The 13457-nt window shown below is 46.7% G+C and overlaps 1 protein-coding gene across 2 annotated transcripts in view; it reads right to left on the bottom strand.

Annotated features, from left to right (window-relative positions):
• LOC144511884 (collagen alpha-6(VI) chain-like) overlaps positions 1 to 13457 on the bottom strand; it is a 158239-nt gene that overhangs the window by 77225 nt on the left and 67557 nt on the right. For both annotated transcript variants that reach the window (XM_078242317.1, XM_078242325.1), the window contains exons 14-15: positions 10501 to 11076; positions 2906 to 3472 (exon numbers count right to left, since the gene is read on the bottom strand). In XM_078242317.1, coding sequence (XP_078098443.1) covers positions 2906 to 3472; positions 10501 to 11076 — 1143 coding nt within the window. The remainder of the gene's footprint in view (positions 1 to 2905; positions 3473 to 10500; positions 11077 to 13457) is intronic.

Genomic DNA, 13457 nt, shown 5'->3' with positions numbered 1-13457 from the left:
ATTATCACAGTTAAATCAACGAGGATGGAAATGGTGGCCTAAGTCATTGATCGAATATCATGTCTAAACAGCCCAAATAGATCCAGCCTCAGAAGTGCTCATGTCAAAAACTTATAGAATCATAGAATCCCACAGTGCAGAAGGAGGCCATTCGGCCCATCAAGGCTGCACCGGCAACAATCCCACCCAGGCCCCGTAACACCACGTATTTACCCTGCTAATCCCCCTGACGCTACAGGGCAATCTAGCATGGCCAATCCACCTACCCCGCGCATCATTGGACTGTGGGAAGAGAGCGGGGCACCCGGAGGAAACCCGCGCAGACATGGGGAGAAGGTGCAAACTCCACACAGTCACCCGATGCTGGAATTGAACTCGTTCCCTGGTGCTGTGAGGCAGCAGGCCACTGAGGCACTGTGCGTTGATTTATACTAAGTGCTACACAGCAGTGCTAACCACAGTGCCACTTACCAACTGATTTTAACTATTCATTGTTGCTATAGTGATTTTTGCTCTATATTTGTCAACATGAAGCTTGGGCTTTAATTTACATCCAAAACATCACTGTTCCTTTCTTCTATATTCATTCATGGGATTTGGGCATCACTGGCTAGGTCAGCATTTATTGCACATCCCTAATTGCCCTTAAGAAGGTGGATGTGAGTTGCCTTCTTGATCCGCTGCAGTCCGTGTGATATAGGTACATCCACAGTGCTGTTAACGTGGGAATTCCAAGATTTTGACACAGCGACAGTGAAGGTACAATGATATATTTCCAAGTCAGGATGCTGAGTGGCTTGGAGGAGACCATCCAGATGCTGATGTTCCCATGTGTCTGCTCCATTTCCTAGCGGTAGTGGTTGTGAGTTTGGAAGGTGCTTTCTAAGGAGGCTTATTGAGTTCCTGAAGTGAAGCTTGTAGATGTTACACACTACTGCCACTGTGCGTCAGTGGTGGAGGGAATGAATGTTTGTGGAATGTTCTCTAATGGACTACTCTCTTCCACCTTCTTCCATCGGGAAAAAGATACAAAAGTCTGAGGTCACATACCAACCGACTCATGAACAGCTTCTTCCCTGCTGCCATCAGACTTTTGAATGGATCTATCATATTAAGTTGATTTTTCTCTACAGCCTAGCTATAAATGTAACACTACCTTCTGCACCCTCTCCTTTCCTTCTCTATGTACGGTATGCTTTGTCTGTATACCGCGCAAGAAACAATACTTCTCAATGTATATTAATACATGTAATAATAATAAATCAATTCAAAGCAAAATAATTTTTCCAAAGATTCTGCAAATTAAACGTCCGATTGCCTTTTGAATGGTCCTATGGAATCTTGATTCCTACCATCTTTTAGTGTGTTGCTGACGTCAAGGCAACGTGCTGTATGAAAAGACTCCTCAGAAATTGCACCCCTCTTTCCTTCTGCCGGAATGTTCTCCCCTAATAAGTACAGCCAGTACACCTCCCTGTTTTCCCTTTTCTAATTCTGTTCTACGCTGCAACATTTAATTCCCATTCCTGATTTTTCTATAGTCTTAGTAATCTCTGGTTCTTCCCAACACACGATAGCCTCCAAATCCCCTGTTTATATATGGACACAGTGGGTGGAATTTTATGGTCCCTGACTGACACTAGTTGCAAGTGGGACGTAATATTTAATCGACCATCGAAAGGTCCACTGACTTGAGGTGGGAGTTTGCGGTCCTGTGGCAGGGAAGGCGGGAAATCCTGGCCCATATATTTTAACTCATTTTTAACTTGATTTCCTCTCGATACTCAGCCATCTGTTTTAGATTCCTGTTCTAGAATCAATTGTATTCTGATCACAATGTGAATGTTCTTCCTCAGAAAAATGTTTCTCTTGCTCTATTTCATTCCCCAGAATAGAGACTGTGCTGCTCCCTCCATCGGTTAATTAGAAAGGACCCGATTACGATCGCATCTCCTGTGCACATTTTAAAAACTCTTCATCCAGCTTTTCCTTTACTATGGTCATTTTCCACCACCTATAAATTGGGGAATTGAAATCGCTTACGACTCTGTTACCGTAATTTAAAAGGTTTTACTTTCTTTCTTACTCACATGCATCAGGGATATTACTGCAGACCCATGTGGGAATAAAATTTCTGCTGCAATTTATGAATAAGACCTTGGTTGGAAATAATGGATGCCATCTTACCAGTTCACTACGCCGATCGATAGGCATGGCAAGTCGGTAAGATAGACAAGAGGCAAAAAGTTGGGTTCGCACCTTGATTCTTGTCTCTTGCCATCTTGCCAGCCCCGTTTTGCTGGCGAAATCAGCCTCGCGCCATTGACTTAAATATTGATAACATGTTTAACATGTCGTTAACAAGCCCTGGACGCAGCTGCCTGGGCTCACTTACCTTAGTCTCCTCTCCGGTCGAGGTCCTCACCGGTGAGGATCACAGATGGTCTCTACCAATGGCAATTGGCTGTGGCAGTGATTGGCTTGGGGGGTAGGGGCAATGTCCATTGGGAGGTTGGGGGGGGGGGTGGTGTTGTGAGAGATCTCCCAGTATACTGTATACACAGTGTAGACAGTATATTGGGAGATCGGGGCGCCTGCACAATGGCGCCCCCTAGAGCTCAGCAACCGACTTCTCAGGCAAGATGAGACTTCAACCCCTCCGCCTCCCCCCCCCACCCCCGGCCACTGGCGAGATTCATTACCTACCTCGCTGAAAGAATGGGCGAGAAAACCTATCGTTTTCTTGCTCATTCGACACTTGGAATTTTTTTTAGAGACAATTCCACCCAACATTTATTTTTCCCTGAAGGTAACCAGAAACCAGTTAACGATATTGTCACGGGCGATTTTACTACAAAATATTACAACTGAGAAACATGTGACAATGAGCAAAGCCCCCACTAACCTTGTGCAGGCTCAGAGCAGAGTTCACGAGTAACTCTTCGTTTAACTTCATCCAAATGCTTAAATTCCGAAAGGTAAAATTTTCTTTCCGGCGCCCCACTAATTTGAATCAGCTCATTTTCATTCGCTTCACCAACACCAATGGCAATAACGGTGATGTCTCCCTGCCTCAAGTTGTTGGCAGGCCCGACCACACTGTCTTGGGATTGCCCATCAGTGATCACCAGGAGGAACTGAGGGACCCTTTCCAGCTTTCGACTTCCTGCTGATTGTCGAAAGAGATCCATCACAAAATGTAACGCCTTCCCTGTCAGGGTGCCACCTTTTAATTGGGTGACCTTCTCGATCCTGTCAGAGAAGATATTTTGGACGGCAGTGTCATTCAGGTAAAATTCGGTGACTTGTTTCGTGCTGTACTGGGATAACGCAAACCGAAATTTCAATGGGCCCATACTGAGTGTTTTAGCTATATATTTCAAGAAATCTTTCATGTGTTTAAAGTCTTTTTCGTCAATACTGCCTGATCCATCAATGAGAAAAACAATATCAGCTTCACGAATTTCACAATCTGAAAGAAGAGGACAGAAACCATAAATTCATGGAACCGTAAATTCTGTGTATAATTTCTTCAAACATTTTGCAAGACTGGATACATTTCTAAATGGAATTTCATCTTTGAGTGCTGACTAGTAGCAATACAACAGAAAAGCAATGCAACTTTGGCAAACCTGATATGAAATCTAGATCCTTGGGGTCCGATTCTCCTGTTCTAAGGCTATGTGCCCACGCCAGTGCACAGTGAGTGCTGCGTGGCTGTGAGGAGTGCTTTTGGAGTTGGGTGAAAACAGGGAGTTCAAGTGGTAAGTTATAAGGAGGTAAGTAGTCATTAAACTTGCTTTCAGGGTTAGCTAAATTAGTTCTTATTTGGGAAGCTAAGAGCTGCACTTTAGTGCATTCCTGCAACAGGAATCAGCTGAGTCAGTTCTCAATTGAACTTGGCTGGTTGGTTGTATAACTAGTTAAAACCAGTGCCAGGGCTTTGTAAGTTTTGCCTATAAAAACAGAGGCCTCGGAGTGCTGTTCTGTCTGCACGGTGAGTGCTGCCTGACTGTGAGGAGTGCTTTTGGAGTTAGGTGAAATAGGCAGCAGAGGCCACAAGGAAGAGTGCTGATTGGTCAGATTCTCTGAAACTGACAGTGAGCTCGGATTAAAAAGACTTAAAAGTGACATCGCAGGAGGGCTGTGATTTGATTGGCTAATTGGGAGCTGTGCTAGATTTGAAAATCCATTTAAATTACTGGTTGGAAATTGCATTGAGACTGAGGTAATAAGGAAATATATAATAAAAAATTAAATAAAAACATTTAAAACCAAATTAGAAGCTAATTAAATACAATTGAGATGGAGGGTCAGGTGATGTGCTGTTCATGCATGAGGTGGGAGCTGGTGGACCCCATTGTGGTTCCCAGTGAGCACGTCTGTAGTTAAGTGTTGGTGGCTCAAGGGACTCCGCCTCAGAGTGGATGAGCTGGATTCTGAGATTCGGACGCTGCGACGCATCAGGAAGGGGGAGAGATACCTGGACGCTGTGTTACAGGAGGCAGTCACACCCTTTAGATTAATACCTTGAATTCGGACAGTGGACAGAGACAGGAAGGTGTGGCTGCGAGTGAGGCAGGTAGGGGGACCCAGCAGGTAGAGTTGCAGGAACCTCAGTCCCTGAACTTGTCCAACAGGTTTGAGATTCTTGCTCCCTGTTTGGACGGGAACGGATACTGCAGGGAGGATGAGCAAACTGACCATGGCACCATGGTACAGGGAGGTTCAAGTGGGGGGAGGAAAATGAAATGTAGTCGTAATTGGGGATAGTATAGTTCGGGGCATTGACACTGTTCTCTGTGACCAGGATCGAGAATCCTGAAGGTTGTGTTGTCTGCCTGATGCTTGGGTTTGGGATATCTCATCCGGGCTGCAGAGGAACTTGGAGTGGGAGGGTAAAGACCCAGTTGTCGTGGTCCACATAGGTACCAATAACACAGGTAGAACAAGAACAAAGGTTCTGCTAAGGGAATATGAACAGCTCGGCACTAAAATAAAAAGCAGAACCAAAAAGGTAATAATCTCTGGATTACTACCTGAGCCACGAGCTAATTGGCACAGAGTCAATAAGATTAAGGAGGTAAATGCATGGCTCAAAGATTGGTGTGGGAAGAATGGGTTTGAATTCATGGGGCATTGGCACCAGTATTGGGGAAGAGGGGACCTGTTCTGATGGGATGGTCTTCATCTGAAGCATGATGGGACCAGAGCCCTGGCGAATTGTATAACTAGGGCTGCAGATAGGGCTTTAAACTAAATAGTTGGGGGGAGGGTTCAGTTGTATGGAGAATTAGAAAATCAAAGTTAAAGGAGAGGGTAGAAGTACAGGTTAATGATGAGGACTTTCAACTAGTTAAAAGAGCCGAGGGCTCAGGAGAGGTTAGTAAAGTTTCCAGACCACAGAATAGGACAGAGAGTATAGAAAGTGGCAGGAATCTAACCTCAGGCAGAGCAAAAAAGGTGACAAGTATGAGACGGGAGGTGGTCAATGCAGGACTGAGGGTGTTGTACCTAATTGCGCGCAGTATACAGAACAAGGTAAATGAGCTTGTTGCGCACATTGAAATTGGCCGGTACGATAGTGTGGGCATCACAGAGACGTGGCTGCAAGGGGATCAGGGCTGGGATCTAAATATCCAAGGATATGTGTCCTATCGGAAGGACAGGCAAATAAGCAAAGGGAGCGGGGTTGCATTGTTAGTAAGGAATGAAGTTAAATTGATTGCAAGAAGCGGTATAGGATCAGAAGGCATAGAATCTCTATGGGTAGAGTTGAGGAATCGCAAAGGTAAAAAGACCCTAATGGGAGTTAAGGCCCCCTGGCAGTAGTCATGATGTGGGACAGAAAATAAATCAGAAGATAGAAAAGGCACATAAATAAAGGCAATATTACAATAATCATGGGGAACTTCAATATGCAGGCGGACTGGGAAAATCAGGTAGGTAGTGGATCGCAAGAAAAGGAATTTGTGGAATGTCTAAGAGATGGTTTTTTTTTATAGCAGCTTGTGACAGAGCCTGCTAGGGAACAGGCAATCCTGGATTGGCTGATGTGTAATGAGGCTGACTTGATTAGGGAACTTAAGGTGAAGGAACCTTTAGGGAGCAGTGGCCACAATATGATAGAATTTACCCTGCAGTTTGAGAGGGAGAAGCTGGAATCAGATGTATCAGTATTAAAATTAAATAAGATAACAAAGACATGAGGGAGGAGCTGGCCAGAGTTGATTGGAAAAGGAGCCTAGCAGGGAAGACAGTGGAACAGCAATGGCAGGAGTTTTTGAGAGTTTTTCGGGTGGCACAACAGAAATTCATCCCAAGGAGGAGGAAACATGCTAAGGGGAGAATGAGGCATCCATGGCTGATGAGAGAAGTCAAGCACGGCATGGAAGCAAAAGAAAAAGCATACAAAGTGGCAAGGATTAGTGGGAAGGCAGAGGATTGGGAAGCCTTTAAAAGCGAGCAGAGGACAACTAAAAAAAGCAATAATGGGAGAGAAGATGAAATATGAGTGCAAGCTAGCAAGTAATATAAAAGAAGACAGGAAGAGGTTTTTCAATATATAAAAGGTAAGAGAGAGGCAAAAATAGACATTGGACCACTGGAAAATGAGGCTGGAGAAGTAATAATAGGAAACAAAGAAATGGCAGAGGAACTGGTTACTTTGCATCAGTCTTCATGGTGGAAGACACCAGTGAGGTGCCAGAGCTCCAGGAGAATCAGTGGGCACAGGTGAGTGTCGTGGCCATCACTAAGGAGAAGATCCTGGGGAAACTGAAAGGTCTGAAGGTGGATAAATCGCCTGGACCTGGATGGACTACACCCCAAAGTTCTAAAAGAGATAGCTAAGGAAATTGTGGAGGCATTGATGGTGATATCTCAAGAAACACTGGAGGCCGGGAGGGTCCCAGAGGACTGGAAAGTAGCTAATGTAACACCGCTGTCAATGAAGGGAGGGAGGCAGCAGACAGGAAATTATAGGCTGGTTAGCCTGACTTCGGTCATTGGCAAGATTTTAGAGTCCATTATTAAAGATGAGATCGCAGAGTACTTGGAAGTGCATAATAAAATAGGACTGAGTCAGCACAGCTTTGTCAAGGGGAGGTCATGTCTGACAAATCTGTTAGTTCTTTGAGGAGGTAACAAGGAAGTTAGATGAAGGATGTGATTTATTTAGATTTCCAGAAGGCCTTTGACAAGGTGCCGCATAGGAGACTGTTAAATAAGCTAGGAGTCAATGGTGTTAAGGGGAGGATCCTGGCATGGATAGAGGATTGGCTGACTGGCAGAAGGCAGAGAGTGGGGATAAAGGGGTCTTTTTCAGGATGGCAGCCGGTGACTAGTGGTGTGCCTCAGGAGTCAGTGCTGGGACCACAGCTTTTCACAAGATACATTAACAATTTGGAAGAAGGAACTGAAGGCACTGCTGCTAAGTTTGCAGATGATACAAAGATATGTAGAGGGACGGATAGTATTGAAGAAGTGGGGGGCTGCAGAAGGACTTGGACAGGTTAGGAGAGTGGGCAAAGAAGTGGCAGATGGAATACAATGTGGAAAAGTGTGAGGTTATGCACTTTGGAAGCAGGAATGGAGGCACAGACTACTTTCTAAATGTGAAAATGTTTAGGAAATCAGAAACACAAAGGGACTTGGGAGTCATTGTTCAAGGTTCTCTTAAGGTTAACGTGCAGGTTCAGTCGGCAGTTAGGAAGGCAAATGTAATGTTAGCATTCGTGTCGAGAGGGCGAGAATACAAGAGAAGGGATGTACTTCTGAGGCTGTATAAGTTTCTGGTCAGACCCCATTTGGAGTATTGTGAGCAGTTTTGCGCCCCGTACCTAAGGAAGGATGTGCTTGGCCTTGGAAAGGGTCCAGATTAGGTTTACAAGAATGATCCCTGAAATGAAGAGCTTGTCGTATCAGGAACAGTTGAGAACTCTGGGTCTGTACTCGTTGGAGTTTAGAAGGATGACGGGGGATCTTATTGAAACTTACAGGATGCTACAAGGCCTGAAAAGAGTGGACGTGGAGAGAATGTTTTCATTAGTAGTAAAAACTAGAACCAGAGGGCACAACCTCAGACTAAAGGGACGATCCTTTAAAACAGAGATGAAGAGGAATTTCTTCAGCCAGAATGGTGAATCTATGGAACTGTTTGCCAAGGAAGGCTGTGGAGGCCAGGTCATTGAGTGTCTTTAAGACAGAGATAGCTAGGTTCTTGATTAATAAGGGGATCATGGGTTATGGAGATAAGACAGGAGAATGGGGATGAGAAAAATATCAGCCATGATTGAATGACAGAGCAGACTTAATGGGCCGAGTGGCCTAATTCTGCTCCTATATCTTATGGTCTGATGGCCAGCGGCAAAACGGGAATGTCTCCTGCTGGTGCTGGCAGTGCCTGTCAGCCAGGATTCATAGAATCATAGAATCCTACAGTGCAGAAAGAGGCCATTTGGCCCATCGAGTCTGCACTGACCACAATCCCACCCAGGCCCTATACCTATAACCCCATGCATTTATACTAGCTAGTCCCCCTGACACTTCGGGGAAATTTATCATGGCCAATCCACTGAACCCGCAAATCTTTAGACTGTTGGAGGAAACCAGAGCACCTGGAGGAAATCCACGCAGACACAGGGAGAACATGAAACTCCACACAGCCAGTGACCCAAGCTGGGAATCAAACCCGGGTCCCTGATGCTGTGAGGCAGCAATGTTAACCACTGTGCCACTGTTCACCCACCTGAAAGTTACTAATGATATCATTTTGCACATTAAGTTCATCAGCCTAAGCCTGATTGATAGTCTGTGGTTTCACTTTCTCCTTTGCAAACCACAATCGTTTTGAAGAAATCACAGGCTGTTAGTCAGACTTAGACTCTGTCAACATTGCGGTCAGGATCAATGGGGTACTTGAAATCCATTCAAGCGTGAAATTAAACACAAGTGGCTGGAAGATGATAGGAATACATCAAGCTGTCAATTGAATCTTTTTCAAAGCACTTTGAATTTGTTAGAGGTCAAAGGGTTCCATTGGAATTGAGAGGGTGTCAAAGATTTCAGCTTGCTAGGAAGCCTCAGCAACTTCAAATCAAAGCTGTGGGCATACATTGGGGCTGAGTGCACAACTGTGCAGACTGGAACCCACCCCTCCACAGCCCCCAACTTAATGAAATTGTTATCTCCTCTCTGTCAGAGCACTTCAAAGGGGTCTCCTCTCACCTGCAGTTTCTGAACCTACCCCCTCGTAGCCCTCGGCACCAGGACAGGTTGTCAGTGCCAGGGTGCCATGGGAAAGTGCACAGTTGGCACTGCGAGATCATGTGGCCTGAAGGGAGGTTGAGTGGGGGTTTGAGGGAAAGGGGACTGAGTAGGGGGTCTGAGGATGAAAGGGGAGCTGAGTGTGTGCTCGGAGGGGGAAGGGAGTCTGAGGGGTGACTGGGTTGGGTCACCCTCAGGCCTGCATGGTTTTGTGGGGGGAGGACCCATAACTTGAGTGGTAATGGGGAGGATGACCTTTCTTGAGGGTTTGGAGGCGCTCCCCATGGACTCAAGTGGTTCAGCAAGACATGTCACCATGTAATTCCAGCCCTGTGCTCTTCCCGCTTCTGGGCCGAGCGAATGACGAGAGGTTGGTGAATTGGCCGCTGATGGCACTCAAATGAGCAGATTTGCATAGTTATTGTGTTGCTGCCCACTCTGCTGAAGGGTGCGGGCGAACACGAGGATCAAGAGCCCAACAGCATAATTCCTTGAAATTGTGGGTGCATGCAGGCGAAAGTAAATCTTCAGCTTCATAAATTAAAATAAAAGCCCTGAAATTCTGTGGGGCGTTGTCCCCAACAGATAAGTCCAAGTCATGCCCGCCAATTCCATGTTGGCAGTGGTGGTACTAGATGTTTAAGAATATGTGTCATTTGCATGGGGTAAGTTGCCTGTCTGGTCCATGCCTACTGAAAACTCTGGTGGTCATTGGCCCATGCGGGGCAAGGGGGTGGGGGGGGGGGGGGGGAGGTTGGGTGGGTGGGGGGGGGCAAAGAGAGGAGGGGGATGGTCCGTTTCCTCTATTTTGTCTTCCGCCTGCCTGAACAATAACCCTTGATGCTACTATGGAGATTTATTAATTCTTTCAAATTTAAGCTGATCTTTAGCTTTCCCAAAATTGTAGACAATGGAATCCCTAAATTGCAGAAGGAGGCCATTTGGCCCATCAAGTCTGCTTCCACTCTTTGACGGAGTATCCTACCCAGGACCTATCCCCATGTATTTACCCTGCTAATCCCCCTAACCTACATATCTTTGAACATTAAGAGGTGATTCAGCATGGGCAATCTTCCTAACCTGCACATCTTTGGAAACTGGAGCACCCGGAGGAAACCCAGTTTCCAAAGACACGGGGGAGAATGTGCAAACCCCACACAGTCACGCATGGCCGGAATCAAACCCGGGTCCCTGGCGTTGTGAGGCAGCCGTGCCTTACTCTGTGTCACTCACCTGGTTTGGTTTCTAAACAGATGAGTTTTGAAAGGTTTTGGGGTAGGAGCTCCAACCGAGTGAAATCCTGAACGAAGAACCAATTCTCGTCGGACCCTGCAATCATCCGAAGCTCGGCTTCAACAGCTTCATGGACACCAACAGCGAGGATGAGAACGTTGCTGTCTCTGATAGCTGCAGCTGTATCATTCAGTCCTTCCGTCACCGTCGCTTTCCCGTCAGTAATGAGTATCAGGAACTGAGGCACTCCGGCTCCCTTTCGTCCACCATGTGCTCCATCCAGAAGAATTCTTGCATGTTTCAGGGCTTCAACTGTATACGTGCTTCCTCCTACGCTGTCCAACTGCATGATTTTCTCCCGAACTTCAACTTTAGACTGCAGTTCATCCAGTTTAAATTTGGTTTCGGGTTGGTCGCCAAAAATCATAGCTCCAATCCGAACTTTGTTCGGGGCAATGTTGGTCTGGTTCACCAGGGCCACCATGAATGTTTTCATGCTTTCAAACTGATCCAGCTGAATACTACCTGAACCATCTATTACAAATAAAATGTCTGCCTCTTCGGTCCATTTGCAATCTGAAAAAGAAGAAAAAAGGACAATCAATGCATGCCACACCGTGTTGGAGGAAACAAAAGATTGAAATTCCTTGCCAGGTCTGTCTCAACTCTGGAAGAGATGCTGTGCATCTGTATGGGGCGGCACAGTGGTTAGCGCTGCCACCTCTCAGTGCCAGGGACCTGGGTATGATTCCCGGCTTAGGTCACTGTCTGTGTGGAGTCTGCATGTTCTCCCCGTGTCTGCGTGTGTTTCCTCCGGCTGCCCCGGTTTCCTCCCACAGTCCAAAGGATGCGCTGGTTAGGTGCATTGGCCATGCTAAATTCTCCCTTAGTGGACATGAACAGGTGCTGGAGTGTGGCGACTAGGGGATTTTCACAGTAACTTCATTGTAGTGTTAATGTAAGCCTACTTGTGACTAATTAATAAATAAATAAACTTTATCTGTAAGGTTACTAATACCAGCATGACTGCTAATGATATCTTTCACCAGTAGGAATGTGGGGGGGATGGTGAAGGGGGGTACATCTAAGACATTTCTAGTCTTGTGCCTCGTCTTGTGCCATGTCGTGCAGAAGACTATCATGCTGAGTTTGTGTGGTCCTCCATGACAGCTAGAGTCCAATTAGTTTTTACTTTCCTTGGAATTAAGTCTGAAGGGGGGCTAGATTAAGAAACCTGCTGAGCTCCTTCATATCATCTGACTGGGCAATATGTTCAAATCGCTAACAGTCTCTGAAGGCTGATGTTCTCAAATGGTGCAGGCTATGCTGTGTGTCTTTGCATCCAGGATGCTGGACAGAAAGGATACCTGTTGCTCATGTAACTTACAATATGGTCATAAAAATCATAGAGTGGCACAATGCTGGAGGATGCCACTCAGCACATAATGTCCGTGACATTAAACTTTATTTATTATTGTCACAAGTAGGCTTACATTAACACTGCGATGAAGTTACTGTGAAAATCCCCTAGTCGCCACACTCCGGCACCTGTCCGGTTACACTGAGGGAGAATTTAGCATGGCCAATGCACCTAACCAGCACATCTTTCGGACTGTGGGAGGAAACTGGAGCACCCGGAGGAAACCCACGCAGATACGGGGAGAACGTGCAGACTCCGCACGGACAGTGACCCCAAGCTGGGAATTGAACCTGGCACTGTGAGGCAGCAGTGCTAACCAAAGTGCCACCGTGCCACCCAAGACATTAGTGGATACAACTGACCGAAAAAAATAAATCAGCTGGGACTCTTTTTCTCTCGGAAAGGTTGAGGGGTGAGGCCTTTTAAATTCCAAGAACATCCGAGAGCAGAAAAGAGGAGAATATGTTTCCACGTGTGTGGAGGTCAAGAATATTAGATAATCACCAAATAGGGAATTACCCAGGGAGTGGTTTAAAATGTGGAGCATGCAACCATTTGAGGTAGTTGAGGCAAATTTTAGCTTAGATTTACTTCAGGGGAAGCTCGATCGGTATATGAGGGTGAGCGGAAGAGAAGAAAGTGCTGAGCCAAAGACAGAAAATGCTGGGAGAAACTTTGATGCGCGACAATCAAGCACGAGGTACAAGGCTTCAGCAATTGAAGGCTTTTATTGACAAACAATGGAACTATCTAAACACGAGTACACCATTCCAGACTGGAGGGGTCCCGCCTGAGCAGAGGGTCTTATACCTCTCCCAGGAGGCGGGGCCCGACTGGGATGTGCCATAACAGCATCCACCACAGGTATATTAATCCCACAGTGTCAACACCCTAACCCAACAGCAACATTAGAATAACCCCACAGTGGTAACCAACGATGGTTCACCACATTCACCCCTCCTTTGAAAACAAAGGCCGGCGGGGTGCGAAAACAGACTACATATATACAAAAAAATCTACAAGTCCAGACGGTCTGGAGGACCGCACCGACGCTGTGACCTCCTCAACACCGGTTGTGACACCGGAGCAGGTGCTTGCGGTGGCGTTCTCTCCAAAACAGCGTCCGGCTGTCCCCTCGAGGACTCACGGGCCGGTTGACCCTGGTAAAGCGGTGGTGCAGGGGATCCCGGTACCGTCTGTGGTGGCGCCGATCTCCGAGTCTCAGGCAAGCTGTACATGGGAGTATAACTGTTATGCACTGGTCCCGGTGCTGACCGCGCCACGTCCGGGGAAGAAATAAGTGATAGGGGATTCGTGACAGGGGGTATGGGAGCGACAGGAGTTGCTACGTCCCCTGCGGGCGCCAGGTCTCGAATCGAGACTGTGTCCTCTCGCCCGTCAGGATATGCCACATAGGCATACTGAGGGTTGGCGTGGAGGAGTTGGACCGGTTCGACCAAGGGGTCGGACTTGCGGGCCCTTACATGTCGCCGCAGAAGGACGGGTCCTGGGTACGTCAACCAGGCTGGTAAAGATA

Source organism: Mustelus asterias, chromosome 2, assembly GCF_964213995.1.
Source record: "Mustelus asterias chromosome 2, sMusAst1.hap1.1, whole genome shotgun sequence".
In the NCBI taxonomy this organism is placed as follows: Eukaryota; Metazoa; Chordata; class Chondrichthyes; order Carcharhiniformes; family Triakidae; genus Mustelus; species Mustelus asterias.
The sequence above is the reverse complement of the archived record's forward strand: the minus strand, read 5'-3'. Positions and strand labels throughout refer to the sequence as shown.